Raw genomic sequence first — 22,678 nt, forward strand, 5'->3', positions numbered from 1 at the left:
TGTGCATCCTGCAGCGGGCTCCCCTTCCCAGGCACCTCCCAGTAACGGTTCTGTTCTCTCCCGCCAGAGTCACTCTGCATACCTCTCGGGCCTGTACGGAGCCCCCCAGATCGGCGTATTCCCACATCAGCACCCTGTGAGTGACCCTCCCCTCTCCCCACGCTGCTCTTAGCCTTCTTTCTTTCTTTGAAAATATAGCTCATGTTTTTCCAGTGCTTTTAATATTGCAAAGAACTGTGTATCGCTTATTGTGAGAGGCAGCATGAAGCGCTGTGTAGGGCATGAGACTTCAGCACAAAAAGTCCCGGGTTCGAATCCTGCTGCTTTGGGCACATACAAGCTGTGAGATCTTAGGCAAATCATTTAATCCTTTCTGAGTCTGAGCTTCCTCATCTGTAAAATGAACGAGGTTGGATTGATGACAGCCGAGCTCCTTTCTGGCTCCAGATCTCATTGATCTTTGTGACAGTGGGCAGAACAGAGCACAGAAGGAGCAGTGGCTGGGGAGTCCCAGAACTCAGATTCAAATCCTGGCTCTATCAGTGAAGTAGCCAGGTGACCTTGGATGAATAACTTCCCCTTTCTGGGCCCCACTTACTCCTCTGTAAAATGAGAGGGCTGGACCTGTCGGGTCCCTTCCAGGGCTAAAGCATCATCCTGTGACCAGTCCTGTAGAGGGCCCTTTAGGTAGCAGCTCCATTCTGCAGAGGAGAACAGAAGCTGAGGGTGGAAATGAGTCCCCCATGGTCACAAAGCTAGCGTCAAAAGCAAGATGTTATTTGTTAACAACAACAGTGGTAATAATTACTCACATTTATAGGGGTCCTTACTCTCATTTGATCCTTTGGGAAATAGGTGCTATCATCCCCATTTGATGGATGAGGAAACTGAGACTAGCTTTACGTCTAATTGCTTTGGCTCCAAGATGGCTGGCAGTTCTTGGGACGCTCAGCATTTTTGGTGACACTCACTGGCCAGACAGATGGCTGGACATTTAGATCACATGTCCTGGCTATACCTCATTCGTGTTCAAAGTCGCCTTGCTGGGGGACAAACCACCAAAAATCAACTGGCATGTTCAGTTTGTTGGTAGCCTCAGAATCTGGGTTGGGTTGAAAACCTCTCCTCCCCAGCAAAAACACAGAACGAGGAGAGCCACGTGGCAGCAGATGTTGACCACACTGTCCATCTCCATCCATGAAGCCTTGGGAGAGGCTGGAGGCCTTCCTCTGCGGCTGCCAATGGTTGGGAACCAGCCTTGGAGCCAACAAGACCTGAGTCCAGTCCCACCCCTGGCACATCATGGCTATGTGATCCTGGATGGGGAACTCCCAAGTCATTGCATCTGGGCAAGTCTCAAAGGCCTTCAGTAGGAAAAGGGAGTTTCCTTGTCTGGGAGTTGCTTGTGATGATGAAATCCCAGGTCTAGACAAGGTGTCTCCCGATTTTGTGGTGACCAGTGCAGGCAGCTTGGGCTGGCAGCTACTTGGTGTCTCTGCCTCACTCCCAATGCCTCTTGCTCCTTACCGTTTGCAGGCTGGTCTGAGATCAGCGGAGATCTCCCTTTCCTCTGCTGGAAGGAGGACATATTGGCCAAGCCTTCCTACTGGGGAGGGTTGGGAAGAGATCGCCTTCTGGTCTGACTGCTGATTCCAGTGCCTTGTCCCTCTCTTCCCATCCCATTCTGTAACTCTTGTTTTCTTGGGAGCCTACCAAGACCCTCCCGTCCTCCCTTTCTGTCTCCATTTCTCTCTCTCTCCCTCCCTTCTTCTCTCCACATCAGCCGGACAGCGACCGTCCTCCTGACTACTTCCTGTCAGGTCTCCCAGGGCACAAGCAGGGCAAGAGCTTGCTGTGGCCACAGGATTCTGCAAGGACTGGTCCGGCTGCTTCTTAAACAGGACTCTAACCTTCTCCTAATGACTAGTCCTCTGGTATCTAACATCCCTCCGTCACATGGTCTAGAGGACAGAGCACTGGCTGTGGAGTCAGGGGACTTGGTTCAAATCCCCCCCATCTCCCATGTTAATTTATCTATGTGACCCTTAGTACATTTTACCTCCCTAGGCCTTGGTTTCCTCTTTTCTGAAATGGGCTGGTGGAGTGGGAGGGGAAGATGGCATCTGAGGCCCCTTCTCACTCCAGATCTCAAGTTTTATGAAACTTCTTGAAACATCAACTAAGGCAGCCAGACTAAATGGCCCTCCTGTAGCCTCTGGGTCTTCTCGGGGGAAGGGGGAGGGGGTCCCAAAAGGCCTCTGTGAGCTCCAGGTTCCTTAGCTTTAAATTGGAGGCATAGGGCAGGTGCTGGAGGTGAAGGCCCCTAAGGCCTCCAAGGACTCATCCAGCTCTGGCCAACATCAAGCCTTCCTTTGAAGTGACGATTCTGTCTCTCCTCACCCTCCTCAGGTGCCTGAGCAGGAAGTGGTCTACCTCTTCATCCCCACACAGGCTGTCGGAGCCATCATCGGTAAGAAGGGCCACCACATCAAGCAGCTGGCCAGATTTGCCGGGGCCTCCATCAAGGTAAGGACCTCACAGGCTCATTCCACATGCACTCATTAAGTACTCACTGTGGGCCTGCCATTGAGCTGGGTGCCTGAGACCCAAAGACAAAAGCAGACAGTCCCTGCCCTCATGAAGCCTCTGCTCTGTAAATTCTTTCATTGTATTTTTATGTGAGAGGTGCTGGAGACCCAAGGTCAGCAGTGAAATATTCCCTGCCATTTTCCTGGGGCAGGTGCCAGCATGTGCAGACTGGAAGAAGGAGTGACCAGCTAAGCCATGAACACTGCACTTCCAACCTGCACTGCTGCTGGGACCACCAGGGAAGATCCTTCACTCTCAGGAAAGCATTTTAACAAAGGGCTCTTTGAAAGGGATGAACATCCTCAATGGGGAAGGGGGTTGGGAAGAAGCCTAGCTCAGTGATGCAGGCGCAGCTGAAGTCCTTGGATTGGCCAGAGAGGCTTGGAAAAGAAGTCCCTTTTGAGCCCGAGAAGGAGACCACCTCCATGTAGTCTGATCTCCGCATCCTGCTTTATCCCTCAAAATGGGCCAAGTCATCAGAAGAGCTGAGAGGCAAAGGCTCTTGGCCCCTGGCTGGAATGCCAAGCACGTCCCCTGCTGCCTCCTTGGCCAGTCTGGCAGACAGAGCTTCAGTTGTTACAGAAAAGGAAGGGCTGCCATGATACAGCCTGGACTTTCGGAGAGTTCCGGAGAAGGGGGTCTCGTGACTTGGAAGAGTGACGAAGGCGGGCACTTCTCCAGAGCTGGGATGGCAGCGGGCATGCTGGAGGAGATAATACTCTGAAGGGTGCAGAAGGAGGAGCATCTAGGTTGGGGCATGAAGGCGTTTGCCTCCCATCAAAACAAAGCCATTGAATCAACCTTCTTTTCCCTCTCCCCCCTCCCCCCACCACCACCCCCGTTTTGGAGAAGATGAACTTGGGGCCTAAAAGGGAGAGGGATTTGGCCCAGGTGGCACAGAAAGTTAGTGGCAGGGCCCAGACTAACACCCAGTGTGGAGCATTGGAAAGAGGGCTGGATTTGGAGTCCAAGGACCCAAGTTCCAATCTGGAGTCTGCTATTTACCGTCTGGTCTGGGGCAAAATGGCCCTCAGGTCCATCTTCTCTAAAATGGGGAGCTCTAATTGTACCCTCAAAGACCTGGAGTTCAAGTCAGGCCCCATACGCTTACTAGTTGTGTGACTGGGAAAGTCACTTAATTTCTGTCTGCCTGTCTCCTTATCTGTAAAATGGGGATAATAATACTACTTGTCACACAAGGTGACTTGCCCAAGTGGCAGAGTTGGAATTTGAACTCAGGTCTCAGGACTCCAGGATTAGCTCTCCTTAAGTAGGAAGGGACCTCTGAAGCCATCCAGCCCAACCCCCTCATTTTACAGATAAGGAAACTGAGGCTCAGTGAAGCAAAGTGATTTCAAGGGCCAAAGGTAAGAAGTGACAGAAGCCCCAGGTCCTCTGACTCCCAGCTCCCTGGCACTCTGGTAATGGCAGCAGCTCATGTTTCTTATATCTCTTCTAATTTTAGACCAGGACTTCTTAACCTTGGGTCCATGAATCCATGGGTAGATGGTAGGGGATCCATAAATTTTCAGTAACTTCTAACTAAAATGTGATTATTTAAAAGCATGCTTCTGCGAAGGGCTCCATCATATTTCCCAGCTCACTGCTGGGGACCTGCTCACAAAGAAGGTTAAGAATCCCTGGCATGTGAGTGCCCAGGGTCTGGTATGAAGGTTCCGAGGAACGTAGGGCCTCAGTCAAGCCCAGGGGGTAGGCAGTGCCAATTCATCCTGCAGATGAAGAATTTCTTCAGGGTCTCAGAGTTCGCTGCAGGGTCAGGACTCCAGGCCAGGCCTTGCCCACACCTTGTGGCCCTACAGGCCTTTGGTCTGCGGCTCCTCGGGAGAGAAAGGTGTGGTTGACTCCCTGATGCACAGGCAGCACGCCTTTGCTAAGAGAGGGAGTGAGAGGACAGAGCTAGACCTTTAGCAACCAGAACAACAGCCAGCATTGATTAAGCCCCTGCTGTGTGCCTGGCGCTGTGCCTAAGCACTGAGGATAGAGAGAAATAAAAGACAGACCAGCTTTGTACTAACAGGCTAGTGGAGAGACAATCAGTCAAGTGCAAGTCACGTCATCATTTCCCTGATGTCACAGTCTTCTTCGAAAACGAAAGGCAAACACAACTTATTGGAGAGACTCAGCAGGTTAAATGCCAAGTCCTTACTAAGTAAGGGGGCAGGGGGAGAGCTCGGGAGACCAGGAAAGGCCTCCTGAAGCTGAGCCTTGAAGGAAGCCAAGGATTCTGAATCAGAGCAAAGGAGAGAGAGCAGAGGGGACAGCCCACGCAAAGCCCTGGAGGCTAGAAATGAAGTTATGAAATGTCTTTCTAGGTAGTGAGGGCTACGACATGGTCTCTGGACCTTGACTGCATCAGGCAGTCTGCAACCCTGGACTTGGTGCCATAGAAGAAACAGTCCATATCCTCAAAGAGCCAACACTCAGGAAGATAATATGTACAAATCAATAGATACAAATCTATGGAGAGTAAATACAAAGTATTTCTACAGTTTGAGTACAACCAAGATGGCACCTGAGCTGTTGAGGAGGGTGAGGATTGCAGTGAAGACTTGAGGGGGAGCTTGCCAGGCGTGGGCTTGGAGGTGGGAGGCCAGCATAACTGGTGCCCATGGGGCAGTGATGTGGAAGCATTTGGAAAGATTAGACTGTATCAGATGGGTTGCAAGAGGCTTAGAGATGGCCAGCAGAAGAGAGGTGTGCCTTTTATTGAGGGGCAAGAGGGAGCTGCCAGAACTTGGGGAGTGGGAGAGAGGGAGGACCGTATGATGTTTTAGGAGGGTCAGTCTGGCAGTTGTGTGGACGGTGCATTGGAAAAGAGAAAAACTGAGGCAGGGATACCAGTTGGGGTCAGTGGGGCAGGAGGTGAAAGAGGAGGTTCTCTCCAGTTTGGTCACCATCGATCCCCACCCTCCTCTCTTCTAATAGTAGCAGTGGCTGCCTAAGTGGAATGTGGCTCCGTGGCCTCCCCAACAAGGGCATGGAGGCTGTGGGGGGAGGGGGGAAGCTCCAACAGACCATAGACCAGCAGTTTTCCAATTGTTTGGTCTCAGGACTAAAAGTTGCTAAGGCCCCTGAAGAGCCTCCGTTTATGTGGGTTATATTTATCAATATTTACTCGGCGAGCAATTAAAATGGAGAATTTTTTAAAATATTCACTTAAAAAATAACATTAAATTTATTACATGGGAATACGAATGACATTTTTTTAAATGAAAAAGTAAGCATTTGTTGAACTTAATTTAATATTTGAGTTGGGTCATTCTTTCTGGTGGGAAAGAAGAGATTTGAATGGGACAGGCCTGGAAGCTGTGCGTTTCCCAAAGAAGGAATTTGCAGAAGACAGGCATGGCCAGAAAGCATTTGTACTCTGGGCTGGCTGTGTCCGGGCCTGGGATGTCTGGAGTCCTGCTCGTCCTTTCAGACACCCCAGGGCACGGTCCTCTTCATGAAACCTTTCCAGGGCCCCCCAGCTGCTGGTACCGCCCACCCCTTCCCCAAGCTCCTTGGGTTTAACTGCTGGGCTCACATCTGGATGTCCTCTTTCTGTATGAGCTCCTTGCAAGTGAGAGATGATTTTATTCTCTGTCCTTGGCACATAGTAGGTGCTTAATAAATGCTTACAGATCAATTGACTCTCGTACATTTGCAGATTGCGCCTGCTGAAGGCCCAGATGTTAGCGAGAGGATGGTCATTATCACCGGACCCCCTGAAGCTCAGTTTAAGGTCAGTGCATCGACGCCAGCCACATCCATGCCAGGCCTTCAGGCCTGAGTTTGGCTTGTGGGGCACACCCACTCGGGAATGTTGACCTCAGGTGGAGAAGCCACAGAAGCTACGGGGAGGTTTGAGGCCCTTCTCCTGCCCTGGGTCTCAGTGTTGACCCCCTCCTTCTAGCTCAGCAGCAGTGAACTGAACTGACTCCTTTTTATGGGCGCTCCCTTTCTCAGGCCCAGGGGCGGATCTTCGGGAAACTGAAGGAAGAGAACTTCTTTAACCCCAAAGAAGAAGTAAAGCTTAAGGCTCACATTCGAGTGCCCTCCTCAGCCGCTGGCCGCGTGATTGGAAAAGGCGGCAAAACAGTGAGTCTGCCTTGGCTGGGGCCCTGTTACTGGGGCCTTCCTCTCCCTCCCCATGTTCTGTCCTGTTACCCCTCAGTTGCCTACAGCTCCTGGAAGGAACTGGGGGACTCCAGAGTCCCCATCCTCTTTCTGTCCTGTGGAAACTGTGGCAGCTGAAATGCAGCCAACGGTTCAGAGAAAAGGAGACACATGGTTGGACCTGGAGCACTTTGGTGGCTGAATGGAGGATGGATTGGAGAGAGGAGGGACTTGAGGCAGGCAGGAGGGCTCTCCGCCATCCCCGGGAATTATCACAATAGTCCAGGGTTGAGGTGAATAGGGCTGCACCAGGGTGAGGGCAAAGTCAGTGCAGAGAGGTGTTGGACAGATGTTACCAAGGGAGAAAGGCCAAGATTTGGCACCAGACTGGATGAGGAAGATGAGAGGTGGGGAGGAGTCAAGTCTGGGGGATCAGAAGCAGCATCTTTTATTTTCAGTTGAATTCTCCAGATTGGTCTGTCTTGATCATTGGCTTGAGGGTATCGAAGCAGTGTCAATGGAGAACAAAATGTATGCTGAAGCCTGTGACTGCCCAAGTTCTATGCCACACTTGAAAACCCTCTGAGGCTGGAAATGTAAGCCAGTAATGGGTCCATCTTGGACCTCTGGTACTCCACTGAGGAGGTGGTCTCTGGGTGAATTGTAGCAGAGACCAAGAGCATGGGTCCGGTGGGATGGGCGTCCAGATAAAAATATTTCAGGGGCTTGTAGAGTCATGGCTTTAGAGCCAGAAAGCCTTTTATTCAGTCCCTGTGTTTTACAGAAGAGGAAACTGAGACCCAGAGAAGGGAAATGATTTGGGATCATAAAGTCACAGGTCAGTAACCCAGAATATGAGGTGTCACCTGGAATATGGGCAGAGAGAGCTTTACTTCTCTTACCTATCGGGGCCCTAAGGATTCAGGGCCACTCCCAGAGGCAGCTAAGTGAAGTCTGACTAAGAGGTAAAGGTACCCCTTCTCCCACTCCTCAGGGCTGACACCAAGAATTACATCTCTTCTCCCGGGCAGCTAGCCAGATCCTTCAAGGAAGTAACATGATTTATTTGCAAAAAAAAAAAAAAAAAGTTATCAGAGGGAAGACAGATTTTAAGATTTTAATCCTGGCTCTGTCACTAGCTGTATGACCTTGGATAAGTCTCTTTGCCTCTAAGCCTCAGGGTGCTGGTCTGTAAAATGAAAAAGTTGCATTCAATATCTCTGGCCCCTTCCAACTTTTGCAGGTCTGAAATCCGCATGTGGCTGCCATGTGGCGAAGGATGGGCTGGTGGAAGAGGAGAACGTTCTCTCTCTACCACATCCTCCTCTTCCACTCTCATCCCTCCAGCCACCACCCCTACCAGCCCCTTGCTAGAAAAGACAACTCCGGCTCTCTTCTAATTTAAAGAAACACTTTTTTTTTTTTTTTACTTTCTACTCCCTCTATCCCCTCCTCCCCATCTCACACAGGTGAATGAATTGCAAAACTTAACAAGTGCAGAGGTCATCGTGCCCCGTGACCAGACACCCGACGAGAATGAAGAAGTGATAGTCAGGATCATTGGCCACTTCTTTGCCAGTCAGGTACCTGGGCTTTGGTTTCCCCCATTCCTGTAACTCTGTCCAAGCTTTGAGTCATCTAATCATGGTAGTCAATGGGACCTGGAGGCCTCTTGGCTCCAGATTCCCCAAATTTGCTGGATGTTCTCTGTTTGCTTGATTGATTTGTCAAGGTTTCCTGCTGGTCTTGTTTCTTCTTAGTGCCCAGGGTGGGCAGTGCCCCCTGGTCCCTTCAATATCCCTCACCAGGCATCCATCTCATTTGAGTTCCCACCTTGTGCAGCTGTCAGGATCCATGGGGAGATCAGGGCCTACAGAAGCCTGGGGACTAGCTTGCCCGACTGCTTGCAAGTCTAGGCCTCTTGCACTCAGACCACCTTGGCTCACATCCCACTTGATACCCGTGTGGTCCTTGGAAAGTCACTCCCTGCCCCTTGGACCCCAGTTTCTTCATCTCTGGACCTCTGAGATCCCAGATCCCAAACTGGGCTGCTCTGATCATGCCTCTAGGCCATGCAAGGCAAGTCTCACAGTGAGCAGCCAGACAGGAGAAATCCTTGGTTTTCTCATCTCTGGGAAGTAGGTGCTTAATGAATGCTTGGTCACTGAGCATGCCTCTGGGAACCTCTCTGGGCTTCAGTTTCCCCGTCTGTGAAAAGAGGGAACCAGAGGTCACTGGACACATTCTAGGATTTAATACCCCTTCCCTGCATGCCACCCAACTCCATCCTCCTTCAACCTCACTTGGTCTTAGCTCCCTGCAGGCATCAGTGTATGACAGCCGCCGACCAACCGACCCTCCCAGACAGCACTGGGCAGGCAGGCAGAGGCGGCGTCAGTGCGTGCAGATCGAATGCTCCCTGAGGTCTCTGTTTCTCCTCTCTTGCCTCTGTTACTTAATATCCATATCATCTTGCAAGAGTCCTTTCTTATTGGAACCTCAGTTTCCTTCTCTGCAAAATGAAAGCATTGGACCAGATAGCCTCTGAAGAACTTCTTAACTCCTAGTCTTGGATCTTGTGGTCCCCGAGGAACTCCTCTCCTTTGCTAGGCCTCTCATCTCCTTAGATGGGGGTGGAAGTAGTTTTGGGAACACAACCAACTTGGGGTGTGAAATGACCACAGCCCTCATTCATCCATTCTGTCCCACTGTTGTGCCTGGCTTAGCTCAAGAGCCTCTGACGCTCACTGGCCTCCCCAGTCCTGAGCTCCCTGCGGACACTGGGCCTTCCCCAGCTGCTGCCTGGCCCTGCCCCTTGGCCTTGGGTCTCCTTACTCCCTATACAGAAGGTCCCAAGAAGGGGAAGCATGGCAGGCTGGGTAGTGGGCTCCACTTGTCCTTCCTTTCTCAGTTGGTGCCTCAGTCAATGCCCTCAGCCTGCCTGGGGCGTCCCCAACCTCCCACCCCATCCTTATCTCAGCTCTCGAGGGAGTCACAGATGCTGCTGTCGGAGCTCCAGCTACAAATGGACTCAAAGTCTGGTTCCCCTCTCCCTTTGTTTCTTTTTCTCCCTCTCCCGCTCTTTCCCTCCTTTACAACCCCTCTTCCTTGGTGGTCCATTCCTTGCTCTCACTCCTTAAATCTCCTGTCCTTGCTGCTTTCTCCTTCCCGTCACACTGCCTTTCTTGGCTTCCTTTCTCTGTCCTTTGTTCCTGTAAACCTCCCCCACCATCTCTTGTTCGCCTTCTCCTTTTCCTTTCCCTTTTTTCTCCTCCCTTCTCTGTCTCTGAGACCCTGCCTCTCCCTCTCTTCTCTCTGCATCTCTTTCCTTCCCCATCCCATCTCTGCCCCCCCTTCTGGTCTGCCTCTCCCTCTATCTCCACGGTCCCTCTCCATGGGTGTATCTCCCTCCCCTGCCTTGGTCCCTGCCTCTCTCTCTGTGTCTCTCCCTGGCTGCAGACGGCCCAGCGCAAGATCAGGGAGATTGTCCAGCAGATGAAGCAGCAGGAACAGAAGCATCCTCAGGGAGCTGGGCCCTCACCACCGCAGCAGCAGCAGCAGCAGCAGCAGCAGCAGCAGCGCACCAAGTGAGAGGCTGCTCCGGGTGCAAGCCAGCAAAGTCACAACAGATGAATGTAGCCCTTCCCATGCCAGACAGAACAAGACCAAACAGAAAGACAGATCGGGGAGCAAACCAAAGACATCCTGAGAAATAAGGAGGCTGCCCAAGGCTGGGACTCTGCAGAAACCTTGATAAAGCCTGCAGCCCATGGCTAGGGGGCCCTGGGGATAAGGTGGGATCAGGAGCACACGATCATCCAGAAGCTGGACCAGGTGTGCCTGAGCATCCCCTCTGCCCCCCTCAACATGCATACACACACATGCAAACACATATACACGCAAACACACACATACCAGGCAGGGACCTGGACCATCTGCCCCCAGGGTTTCTGCAGGCTTCAATGATAATACCCCTGCTACCCATACAGTCTAACTCCCATGACTCTATCCCTTAAGTTGGACTAACATAGGTGGACATGTTCAAAACAAAGCTAAATTCTCACCCAGTTTTTGGAAGAAAAACAAAATTGGTTCTGTACATACATGTACATATGTATATGTACATGTACGAGGGGTCAAGAAGTTACATCATGTGCTACCAGGCATACCAGGCCATGCGTACAGCATTAATATATTGTAGAAATGATCTATCAATAACTCGACTAACTCCAATTTAAAAACAAATTATTAATTTTTTTATTTCCTTTGGAAGAGAAAGCAGGCTTTTCTAGAGTTTAAAGTCCCACTGGGAGAGCTAAAGGGGTAGCAGCAGCTTTAGAAAGGCCAGCACAAAAATCTCGGAGGGGAAGGGAGGGGGGAGGGGGCTTAGTCAGGAAGGTACTAACAGCACCGTGCAGTTGGGGATCACCTGTGTGTGCCAACAGAAGGGATACCGTCTGTCTCCCTTCATCTGTATACCGCTCACATATCCTTTCCTTTTTTTTTGCTTCACAGGTTCTAAACTGGTTTTGCATACAGCCATATAATTGTGTCCCTCCCTCTCTGTGCTCCAGTTTTTCTTGCCCTCCTCCCCTCTCTCCCCAGTTCCTCTCCCTTCCCTCCTTCTCTCTCCACACCCCCAGGCAAAGCAGTGCTCAGAGTAACACATCACCGAAGGAAAAAAAAAATCAAAACAGCCACAACTTCCATTTAGGTGATTGAATAGGAAAGGAAACAATCTCAATGGTACTCATCCCAGCAATCTTCAAAGGAAAGGAAAAACATAATCCCATTCAGAAAAAAAGGAACAATTTTTGTCTCTTTTTACATGTTTATTTAGGACACAGCCATCAATGTGAGAGGAAGTAATTTTTTTTCTTACAAACAAAACAAAAACAAGTGGGGAAAAAAACAAAAAAAGAAAATTACCAGAGGTTGTTGGCCCAGGGCATCAAAATTGCAAATTGAAAAAACAAAAACAAAAAATTTAAAGGAAAAAAACTACCTCAGGTGTTTTTGTACCTCAGCACCTTGATCTCGTGTTTCCCTTTTAGAGATTTTGTATGCCTTGTAAACTGAGAGTTGGAGCATTTTTTTTATTTTTTTAATAAAATCAAGTTGGAAAAAAAATAGCCGCCATCTAGGAGGTGACATCCAGGTGTGCGCCAACCATTCTCAACTGTCCTTGGCTAGCTGAGAGCCGATGGCCTTCTTTAGGGCAGACCTTGAAAATGTTTATTGAAAAAAAGTGATTAAAAGAAAAAACCAGGGAAAGAAAGGATTAGCAATGTCCTGAGCGTGTTAATAAGGGTATGTGCCATTAGGGTTTTCTGCGCTAAAGGATGAACATGTTACTGGTTTATGTGAAATTGCCAATGTGCCAACAGACTGCAATGCCAGTTTCCTCTACTGCAAACAGTGTTCTGTGAAAAAAACAAAAACAAAAAAAATAATAATAACCAAAAAAAACCAAGCAAAAAAAAAAGAAATATATCCAGCTAACAAGAGCCTGACTTAGTCATGATCTCATTTATTTTCAGCCTGGCTTCAGCCAAGGGATACTTCCCAGAGGATCTGTGGGGATGAGCAACTCCCAGGATGGAGGTCACAGTGTCTGGACCCCAGGGAACCTTGGGAGGAAGAGCTGGGGGAGTGGGATGGGGTGGAGGGACGTATGGGGGTGGGGTTGTTGCTGGGGAGGAAGGGACATGAGAAAACAATAACATTGACTTTTAGGGTTAACAACCCAGGAAGAGGTATCTCTCAAGTGTGATCTTTTGTTGAACAAATGCTAGCTGAAGATCAGTAGGTTATGTGGACAGCACGGTCTGTGGGACTCAGGAGTGTAGAACACAGGTCCTCCAATTGTGACAGTAACAGACCCATGGAAAAACAGGACCCTCCTCCACCCTCATTTGGTGATCTCCTCAGCTCTTGTTTAATGACCATCTCTGTGCTGATGATTCTCAGCTCTGCCTGTCCTGCCCCAGTCTCCCACTGCCTTTCCAACATCTGTTGCCAAGGCCAGTCCATTTCACCTTTGCAACATCTTTTGAATGTCTCCCTTCCCTCCTCTCCCATCCCTCTAGTGCAGACCCCAAGGAGATCTCGGAAAACACAGCAGAGTTAATTGGATTGTTTCCAAAACTGGGAGTAGCACAAGAGTGCCAGTCACAGCAGGGAGGCTGTTGGGAAAGTGGGAATGAACTAATGCCCACATACCCAACAGAAGGGAATGTCCACACTGCACCTCAGATCTATGGGCCTGGATAGGCAGCCTGCCCACAGGACTGTTGTGACATTAAATTAAACTGTGATACATTAGTGAATTAGTGATGAACAGGAGAGCCTTCGTAGGGTAAGTGGCAGCTAGAGTTCAGGTAAAAATGAGGAGGACGTATGTCCAGGTATGGGAAACGGTGTCGTTTGGTTGAAGCAAGAAACAGATCAGATAGTCAACAGTCATTTGTTTATTAAGTGCTCACTATGTGCCAGGCACTCACAGGAGGCGCTGGGAAGACAAAGGAAAACCAACAGTCCCTGCCCTCAAGGAGCTCACATCCTGATGGGGAAGACATCCATGTCAATCAGAACATATGAGATAAAACACAGAGCAGACGGGAACAGAAACCAGCCTTTGAGGGGATGACATCAACAGCTGCAGTGGCGGTACTTAAGTGGAGTCTTAATGCCAGGAATTGTGTGAGATGAGAGGGTTAGGGTTCCAACCATGGGGAACAGCCAACGCGAAGACATGGAGACCAGAGGAGCTGCAGATAGGCCAGTGTGTGTGTTGTAGAGTGCATGGAGGAAGAGTAAGAAGTAAGAATGGAAAAGTAGGACAGGGCAGACTGTGAAACAAAGAACATCATATTTGATCCTGGAGTAATGTATTAGGGAGGCAGCTGGTGGCTCAGTGGGTAGAGCACTGAGCCTAAAGTCAGGAAGATCTGAGATACTTCCTAAGAGTATCTGAGGTTGGCAAGTTCAGGCAAATCATTTAACCTCTGATTGCCTGACAAAAGGATCTACTGGATCCACTGGAGAAGGGAATGGTAAACCTCTCCAGTATCTTTGCCAAGAAGACCCCACTGGACAGATAGGCCACAGGGTCACAAAGAGTTGGATGTGACTGATGGAATGCACAATAAGGAACTACTGGAGTTTACTGAGCACAGGGTGACATGGTCAGACCTATGCTTCAGGAAAATCATCTTGACAACTGAGAAACGTGAGGCAGACCAATTGGAAGGGAGAAGGGATAAGGGCCTGATACAGGCTGGGGTCTGAGGAGGAATGCTACAAAGGAAGCAGCTACACCATCTGACAACCGACGAGACAAATGGGATGAGTAAGAAGCGGTAAGCATGGGTGACAAAGGTCAACCAAATAAGAGAAGAGGGGAGCATTCTGGAGGCTGAGTCCTGTTCTGTACCTGAGCTTGAGATGCCTTCAGGTCAGGTCAAAATGTCTACGGGGAAGTTGGTGATGATGGGCTGGAGCTGGGAGTCACCTGCAGAGATGACAAGTGAGCTCACCAAATGCGAGACCAGAGAGGGAAGGGTGAGGGCCCAGAACAGAGCCACAGTTAGTGAGCATGACCTGGATGAAGATCCAGCAAAATGACAGCAGAAAGGAAAAGAGCTAAGAGACAGGAAATGATCAATAATGTCCAAGGCTGCAGGAAGGGGGCCTGGTTGGCAATTAAGACTGTCTCCAACAGTGGCTGGCAGGCAGGAGAGGGCATGATTTTAGGCAGCAGACTGAAGATTAGAGGAGGGATAAGATGGTGGGGGTAGGGAATAGGACCAAGGGCATATGTGGATGGGAAGAAACAAGTCAGAGACTGGAGTAGAGGAGGTGGGGGGGGGACAACATCACAAGAAGGAAGACCTCTTAGGGAACAGCTTCAACACTATTGACAAAGTAGGAGAGGAGGGCCCTCACCAGAGAAGCTGGGGAGAAGTGTTACGGAAAAAAAGGTCTAGAACTACAGTAGAGAGGGCCCAGTTGAGGGTGGCTAGCATCATTTTATAGTGGCCCCAGTCAGCATGGTTCTGTGACTGCTCCTAGCTCCATCAGCAAAAGTAGGAACAAAAAGGAGGCGGTGGGCACAGGCTGTGTGTGGGAGAGGGGAGATAGCAAAACCAAGCTAGAGAGGTAGACTGGAGCCAGACGATGTGGGTCATGATGGCAGGCTGAGGGGGTTGTGTTTATCCTAGAGGCAGTGTGAAGAAGGCACTTGAGCAGGATGATGTGCATTACTGCGTGAAGACTTGTTAGGATGATTATAGTAGTAGATTATTACAGCAGTGGTGGCCCTGGAAGGGTAGAGGAGAGGAGGGACCAGAGGCGTGCATCTTGCACCGGCTTGGGTGTGTTTGGGAAAGGAAGAGAGGAGTCAGAAGGTGACTGAAGTCACGGAGATGGGCATTGAGTGATACAGGTAGCAGTGGCAGAATGGGAGAGCTGGACGGGCTCTGAGACTCCTCCTCTAATCTTTGCCTGCTCCTTCACTCCGGGCTCCTCAGCCCTTCCTGGGAGTTCCAAGGTTGAGTGGATTAAGTCTTCCCGAGGAACAGTCTCTGGATGTTGTGGCAAACGAGTCAAAGTGAGGGAGAACAATAATGAATGGACAGTTGAGTTAGAAATGATGGAAGAAAATTTGGGGCAGGGAAACTGAGAAGCCTGCATTGGGTAATGGGTGACTTTGGAAGAAAGTTTCAGGGGAGGAAAGAGAAGTCAGGTTGCAAGAGGTTGGGAAATTGGCAGTGAGGAAATAGAAGCCATAAATACAGTTGAAAACGATTTTTCTAAAGACAAGAACATGGAACAGCTGACAAAGGTTTGGGATGGATTTTAACCCCACAGGGTGGGAGATTCCTGAGCATGTAAGCAGAAAGAGCCCCTTAGAGAGAAAGAGACTGAAGTACAGAAGTGGAAATGATCAAAATCCCTGAGAAGATGCAAGGGATGAGAGTGAGGGGTCAAGTGAGGGTGAGCCAAATCATGAGAAAAGGAGAAAGTGGGTAGGGTAGATCAAGATACTTCTCTAGGTTCCTGACAAACAGCTACTTCATTGAGAAAAGTCAATCAACTTTGAATAAGCGCCTACTATGTGCCGGGTTCTGTGCTAAGCACCAGGGATATAAAAAGTAGCAAAAGACAGTTCCTGCCCTCAAGAAGCTTACATGATAAAGAGAAGATAATTAACAGAGAGAAGGCACTAGAATTACGAGCAGTTAGGGAAGACTTCCTGTAGGAGATTTTAGCTGGGACTTAAAGGAAGCCAGAGAAGTCAGCAGTCAGAGGGGAAGAGGGAGAACGTTCCAGGCATGGGGGACAGCCAGAGAAAATGCCCAGAGCCAAAAGATGGAGGAGGCCAGGATCACTGGACTCAAGAATTTGTGTAGGGGAACTAGGTGGGAGGAAATCAGGTTATGAAAGGCCAAACAGAGCATTGGTTTCTGAAGACAAGAAGGAGCCACGAATTTCTAAATGGGGAGGGTGGGGCAGAATCAGTCAGGAACTTTATGAAGATCACTTTGATAGGCAGGCAGACCAACCAGCAATGGTGTAGGCGGGAGGTGACGAGGGTCTGGTAGTGTCAGAGGAGAGAAGGGGGCCTGAGTATTCTGAGGAGCCACTGTAAGAAGCTTCAGCATGAATCTCAGAAGAAGAAAGGGCTGCCAGGCAGCAAAGGGAGAGGAGAAGCAGGAGGGACACAGGGAGAGCCAGCAGGGCACAGAGGGTGTGAGGGTGAACTGCTAAAAATGGCTACTGGATGACTGTAGGGCAGGAAGAGGGGACAAGCTCATGGTTGGTGGAGATGGGCAAATGGAGAGGCTGGCTTCTGGAAGGCCACAACCATGGATATGGCTCACTGGAGATAATGCTTTTATGTTAGTCAAACATCCGACACACATTCTTTCATTTAAACCTCACAACAGCCCTGTGAGGTAGGTACAAGTCATTAGCCAGGTCCAGCCCTCTATCCACTGTGACCCCAAACTGAAGTCGCGGAGGAAGGCCACAGAATCTGGATGGAGGGCTGGAAGAACTTCCAGGACTGTCTAGTCCAATGATAGTCTCCCATTACATACATGAGGACACGAGGCCCCAGAGAGAAGTTCAATAAGGTCACTGGAAGAGTAAGCAGTGAAGCCAGGATTTGAATGCAGGTCCTGACTTCAGCACTGGCCACATTTCCACTGTACCTTCATGCCGTCCAAAGAAATGGCAACAATGCCATTGATATTCAATACAGAACCTTCCGACAATACTGATCTCCACAGTGGATGTGATCTTGTCCAAGCTCCCCTATCTCATTAGCCTCACAACAACCCTGCAAGGTAGGTGTGATGAGTGACTTTTACAGATGGGGAACCTGCTGGTTCAGACTTGTCCATGGTCACCCATGGTCAGAGGCAGGTACAGAGCCAGGTAGAAAACTGAGACTTTTAAGCCTACAGATTTTTAAATGGTATTTGCTAGTAAAAGTCCTGCAAAGCAGTCAAGATCTGCAGCTGAAAATCAGTGTAGCAGGAAACTGATTTAAGTAATGGGGAAAAAGCCCAAAGGAAGAGGCCTCTTCTCAGCAGCTCACAGCTTTTCCCACCAGCCTCCTCTCTATGAGTATACACATTTCTATGGGCTTTTCCCCCTTCTTGTTTTATTCTTAGCTTTACAGGATGGCTGGGGGAGCGGGGGGAGCAGGGAAGGGAAATGAAGGTGATCTGAAAACAAAGAGGTTTTAAAACATAAGGTCCTGCTATTGCCCAAACACTCCTGGGGTATTACCAATTTGCTCCTGTCTACAGATCTACACCTTCCCACACTGGACAAGGCAGTGATGACACCACTGTTCAACAGGTCCAAATCCACCATTCTTTTCCTCATAGGTCTTAGATGAAAAACAGGGGGACAGTGCCCACAAACTACAGATGCCTTGTTTTCCAATAGCTCACTGGGCCATCAGAACGTGCTCTCCCATCAGGATGATGCTGTGAGGGGAGGCAAGGTTCCTAGACCAGCTCACAAAAACTGCTTTCAGACTTCAATCTGGTTTAATAACACCTCACCTATGGTTTTGCTGGTGCAAATAGGGGCCTCTGCTTAAACTGAAGTAGACCATCTTTACAACTGTCCCACTGCCATCCCAATGACAATCTCCTCCACCAATGACCATCTCTCTGACATGGCTGGTTCCCTACAGAGAGGTGGGAGGGGCTCAGAGGTGAAGGGGCAGAAGCGTACACTGGAGAAGGGAAGGTTAGGGCCCCGGGAACCAAAGTTTGCAAAGGTGAGGTAGGAGGCAGGGAAGAGAAGGGGGTCTCCTGGGTCAGGAGAAAAGGGAGGGACCTCCTAGGGCTAGCAATTTCTCCCTTCAGAAGCTAATGGGTATGTGAATTGGTCCAACAATTAAGAAAAACAATGTGGAACTATAGGGGGGGGAGTGACAGAAATGTACACACAACCTTGACCTGGAGATCAAGGAGGTCAAAGACAAAAGGAGGGTCTCCCAGCAGCAACATTCGGTGATGTCAGGGGATGGGGAATGGAAGGCTGGGCATCAGCTGGGAAATGGTGGGACTGATGCGTCAATGCAATGGTACATCACTGCATCACAGGAAAAGGCAAATAGAAGCATTCAGAGAAACAGGGAAAGGTTTCTATGAACTGAGGAAGAAGAAATCAATTCCTATGACAATATGAATGGGAAGAACATTAAAATTAAATGAACACTGTGTAAATGTAATGATCAAGGTTGACCATAGAAATGAGAACCCCCCCAAGAAGTGGGGGGCCTATGGGTGTGGAATGGAACACACACTGCCTGCAATAAACCCTTTGTTACAAAGGAGGCCAGGTGCATGTGTGTAAAGGGCATCAATAAATCTTTTGAGAAACTTGGGATGGTGAAGAGAAGTAAGAAGCCCGCAGAGCTGAGAAAGTCTTCAATACTACAGCCAAGTCACTAAAACAAGACATGCCGAACAAAACAACTCGTGAAGCTTCATCTCCAACCCAGCAAATTATCAGAGATGACAAAATACAGAAATCACTGGTGCTGGCGGTTCTAGGCACGCTGGGAACTGGTCCAATGCTTCTGGGAAATAATTTGGAATTCCATGAGCTAAGTCACTACTCATACCTGCTGATCCAGGGATGCCAGCACTGAGATCCCTGTAGGTCAAGAACAGTTAAAAAAAAAAAAAAAAGGCCCATCATTGACCAAAGGCTCACAGCAACACTTTTTTGGTAGCAAAAAACTGGAAACAAAGAGTGTGCCAAGTGGCAGGGAATAGTTCAACAAACAGAAACTTACAGCACAAGAAAAGTAGATGTTAAAGAATTCATTGCAAACCGAGACATCACAAAATAGCAGAAACCAAACAACAGACACAAATACAACAATAGAGTAAGGGAAGGGATACAAAGTCCAATGCTGAGTAGCGGCACTCGCTCTGCATTCCATTCTGTTCCAGAGAGCAGATGCAGAGATGCTCCTCCTGCCCTTTCGGTGGAGGGGGAGGGGATACAGGTACACAATGGTATCTACACTATCAGATGCAGGCACTGAGTTGGCTTTGCTTAGAGCTGTTTGTATTCTTTGGGGGTGGGGGCTGTTTCCAGAAATAGCTGTGATAGAACAAATAGCATCAATAAAATTTAGTATTTAAAAATATATTTAGGAGAAAAATTTTAAGAGCCCATTTGTACTTAGAAAGGGGCTGAAAGGGTTTGAGTAGTTGAGACCTGGAGCTTTGATAGGCCCAACACTTAAGAAAAACCAAATCGGGGAAATGTCCCCAGTCTGTGCCTAGAGAAATGGGAGACCCAGAAAACACTCCGACTAGAGCTCATATGGACTGAGAAGGTGCCAGCTGGCCACTGCGGCTGGGCCTCTCTTTCCCTAGAAGCTCCGTGTGTCTGCACTCACATCCGGAGAGCACAGGGAAGAGACCACAACCAGCATGTGCCCAATGGAGAGGCAGCTGAGCTATGATCTCCTCCCTAGTTCACACCAGATGCCACACTGTCACCTGGGGCACCATCTATCTAGGAACCAAAGCAAGCTGCTCTGGAAATTTAAACAACATTTCTGCACAGATCTCCCAGGACTCTTGGCCAGGCAACCTTTTATTACATGGGGAAAGACACATACCAGGCACTAGATACTGCAAAATGCGTTTTGATCTTTCCTTATACCAACAAATACTCCTTCAGTTCTTCAGAAAGTAGAAACAGCACATCTGGATGCTTTTAAATTTTAAAAAAACAAGTTAAATACAAACTTCCATATGTAAAATAGATTATTCAGCAACAACCTCAGCCTTGTAATAGGCTCTTTCACAGATTTCAGCTCAGGAAAAAAAAAAAAAGATCCAAATAAGTACAAAACTTAATTTTAGTTTTATATAGAAAAAAGAAACTTCGAGAAAAATAGCTTTACCTTGGATAGTCTCTCTTGAAATAAACAATTCTTGTCATCTCTTATAACTTGGGGTCATTCCCCCAATCAGCTGAAAGACAGCAGTGACAATCTTGGGTTCACAGTAATTACAAATCCAGTTACAGGAGCTAAGCCAAGTCTCTTCCTTTCCAGAAAAGGGAAACAAAGTCTCCATAATAAAATCAAGTCAGTGTTCTGAAAGGGAGTGACAATGCAGGTGGGAGTTCTGGGATGGGAAGGGATGAGATGGACAGAGAAAGCAGCTGAAATCACACTTGGCTGTGGCGGGAGGGACCCGCCTCCCTGCATGTCAGCCCAGAAGCCCCCGGGGTTCGGGGTGAGGCAGAGGCTGGAACCCAAGTACATCTGTCCATCTGTCTATCTCTTTTGAGCCTCCCGAAGAGAGCTCCCTCCAGCTCCAAGGTAGCAGCCATTGTTGTATAAGTTAAAACTTCTACCCCTCCCCTCTCCTATGGTTATTACCTCAGAACCCAGCTAGAGGGAGTGGCTCAATGAATAGTCCTTTCAGAAATAAATATCCATAGAAGTAAATCTAGAGTTTCATTTGAGGGGGCAGGCATGGCCTCTGCCCAGTTCTTGAACACAAATACACACACGCACACACACACACACACTCTCTATATATAGATATATATACACACACATAGACACATACACACAGAGTAAACCCTGCATTTCCTACATTCTTGAAGAAAAAAAATGTCCTTTAACCACACATTAAATTAGTGTTTGTTTTCAGAGGGACTGCCCAGCAGAGGATCCTGCAGGAGGGCACAGAGTTACAGGCGCGAGCTCAGTCTTCCTGTATCCCCAGGCCGAGGCTCCAGATGCCTCCCTGCAGGCCTTGCAACTCGGTACCTGCAAATCAGTAGAATCGATGCTGGGACTTTCTAACTCATGAGGCATGAGGTCAATGGAACCATCTGGGGAGCATCCCAAGCAGCTGCAGGGAACAAAAGGGGGGGGTTCTCAGAGCAGCTGTTGATGAAGGATTTCCCACACCATCCTCTTCCGGAAGTGAGGCATCTGATTCTGCAAGGAATCACCCGAAATGTTACACAGGATCTCACAAAAGTGGGGAAAACTGCTATTACTATATTGATAAGATAGTTGGGTCCTTTATACCATTCTGGAAATAATTCTAAGAAAATTGCATTATCCAGTGCTAACCTCTTCCCCTAGAGGATCTCTCCTATTAATCCATCATAAACTCCACAGGCTTGGAGAAGATTAAGCTTTGGGTTATTTGGAAAAGCTGGAGAGTGAAGTGTTCCTGCTAATCCAAAATGTGGCTGGATTGATACTAGTCACATCTAAAAATCCACATCACTGACTGGCAGAATGCCACTGAGACCAATGCCAACTGTACCTGCCACAACTGTTAGCATGTCATCCCAAAGTCCCCTCCCACAAAGAAAGTATTTCCCAACTCCACAGAGCAGAGGAGAGGACTGGATCAAGTATCAGAAGACATGAGCTGAAATGCCAGCTCCTGCCACTTCTGGGAAAGTCATTTGTCTCTGGACCTGAGAATCCCAGGGCTTTAAGAGATGAAATGGAACAAAGACCACCATCTCACACTCTCTCTACCTCATACCTGACAAATGATTGTGTCCAGTGAGGGGTGATCACCACCACTATGGGGCAACCCCTTTCCCTTTCACTCTGTGAGGAAACTTAACCTTACTTCAAGCCTATATCTGCCTCTCTGCGTCAGTCTTCTGATCTATAAAATGATCAGAATGCAACGGTTTTTAAGGTCCCTCCCAGTTTTAAGTCCTAAGCAAATTAAAGAAGAAAGAAGAGTGAACTTCTGGCAGTATTTTGGGTGTGTTACCTAGTTCTCAGAATTCTTCGACCCAGCAGAAATTCTTTCCAGCCACCATGTGTGCTTACCCACATGCCTTTTCTCAGGCTAAGCATGAATAGCAATGATTTTTTTTTAATCCTCTCTTCAAAAAAAAAAATACTATTTATCCTATGGGATGTCTCTTGGGGAAGGGGAAGGATGCATGGGATATTATGGTAATGTAAGAAACAGGAAACATCAAGAAAAACTCATTTTAAAAAATGAAAAGCAGTAGGAAAGAAGAGCCCTCTTGTACACAGCTGAGTTCTATGAAATCTTTCTGCTGGTGACCAAGCCCAAGAAAAACCTGAGGACAGACAGACTCAGTGACTACACAGACAAGGAGATAGGACACAGAGGTGAAGAGCAACCAAGTGGAGGAAGTCCGAGGCTTCACAAACCTGTGTAAAGGTGATGGGCTTGTCCTGAGAGAGATAATCTGCATATTTACAAGTAAACATTCCACAATCACTTCCATTCGATTGCTGAGGAATCTCCTAAAAACAAAGTAAAGGGATAAAACAACATTATCCAAATAAGTGTGGATTTGCAATATAATCAGGTAAGGATCACATCCAGCTTACATTCCAGTAGCATAAGAGACCCTTTTCAGAGGATGCTGGATATTAGTTTATGATCAAACT

The 22,678-nt window shown here is 48.4% G+C and overlaps 2 protein-coding genes across 3 annotated transcripts in view; one reads left to right on the forward strand and one right to left on the reverse strand.

Moving 5' to 3' along the window:
- IGF2BP2 (insulin like growth factor 2 mRNA binding protein 2) overlaps window positions 1-12,988 on the forward strand; it is a 136,761-nt gene extending 123,773 nt beyond the window's left edge. The window contains exons 11-16 of one of the 2 annotated variants that reach the window (XM_072640407.1): window positions 68-136; window positions 2,410-2,526; window positions 6,260-6,334; window positions 6,559-6,690; window positions 8,178-8,291; window positions 12,249-12,988. In XM_072640407.1, coding sequence (XP_072496508.1) covers window positions 68-136; window positions 2,410-2,526; window positions 6,260-6,334; window positions 6,559-6,690; window positions 8,178-8,291; window positions 12,249-12,431 — 690 coding nt within the window. In that variant the 3' untranslated portion in view covers window positions 12,432-12,988. Of the gene's footprint in view, window positions 1-67; window positions 137-2,409; window positions 2,527-6,259; window positions 6,335-6,558; window positions 6,691-8,177; window positions 8,292-10,167; window positions 12,216-12,248 lie in introns of those variants that run through there. The other variant, XM_072640408.1, reaches the window with a different exon arrangement.
- Window positions 12,989-19,810: 6,822 nt separating this feature from the next.
- Window positions 19,811-22,678, reverse strand: part of SENP2 (SUMO specific peptidase 2) — a 35,802-nt gene continuing 32,934 nt past the window's right edge. Inside the window, exons 16-17 of the mRNA XM_072640406.1 lie at window positions 22,436-22,531; window positions 19,811-21,217 (exon numbers count right to left, since the gene is read on the reverse strand). Of these exons, the coding sequence (XP_072496507.1) occupies window positions 21,155-21,217; window positions 22,436-22,531 (159 nt within the window). The 3' untranslated portion in view covers window positions 19,811-21,154. The remainder of the gene's footprint in view (window positions 21,218-22,435; window positions 22,532-22,678) is intronic.

The sequence above is a fragment of the Notamacropus eugenii genome, chromosome 2 (assembly GCF_028372415.1).
Source record: "Notamacropus eugenii isolate mMacEug1 chromosome 2, mMacEug1.pri_v2, whole genome shotgun sequence".
NCBI lineage: Eukaryota > Metazoa > Chordata > Mammalia > Diprotodontia > Macropodidae > Notamacropus > Notamacropus eugenii.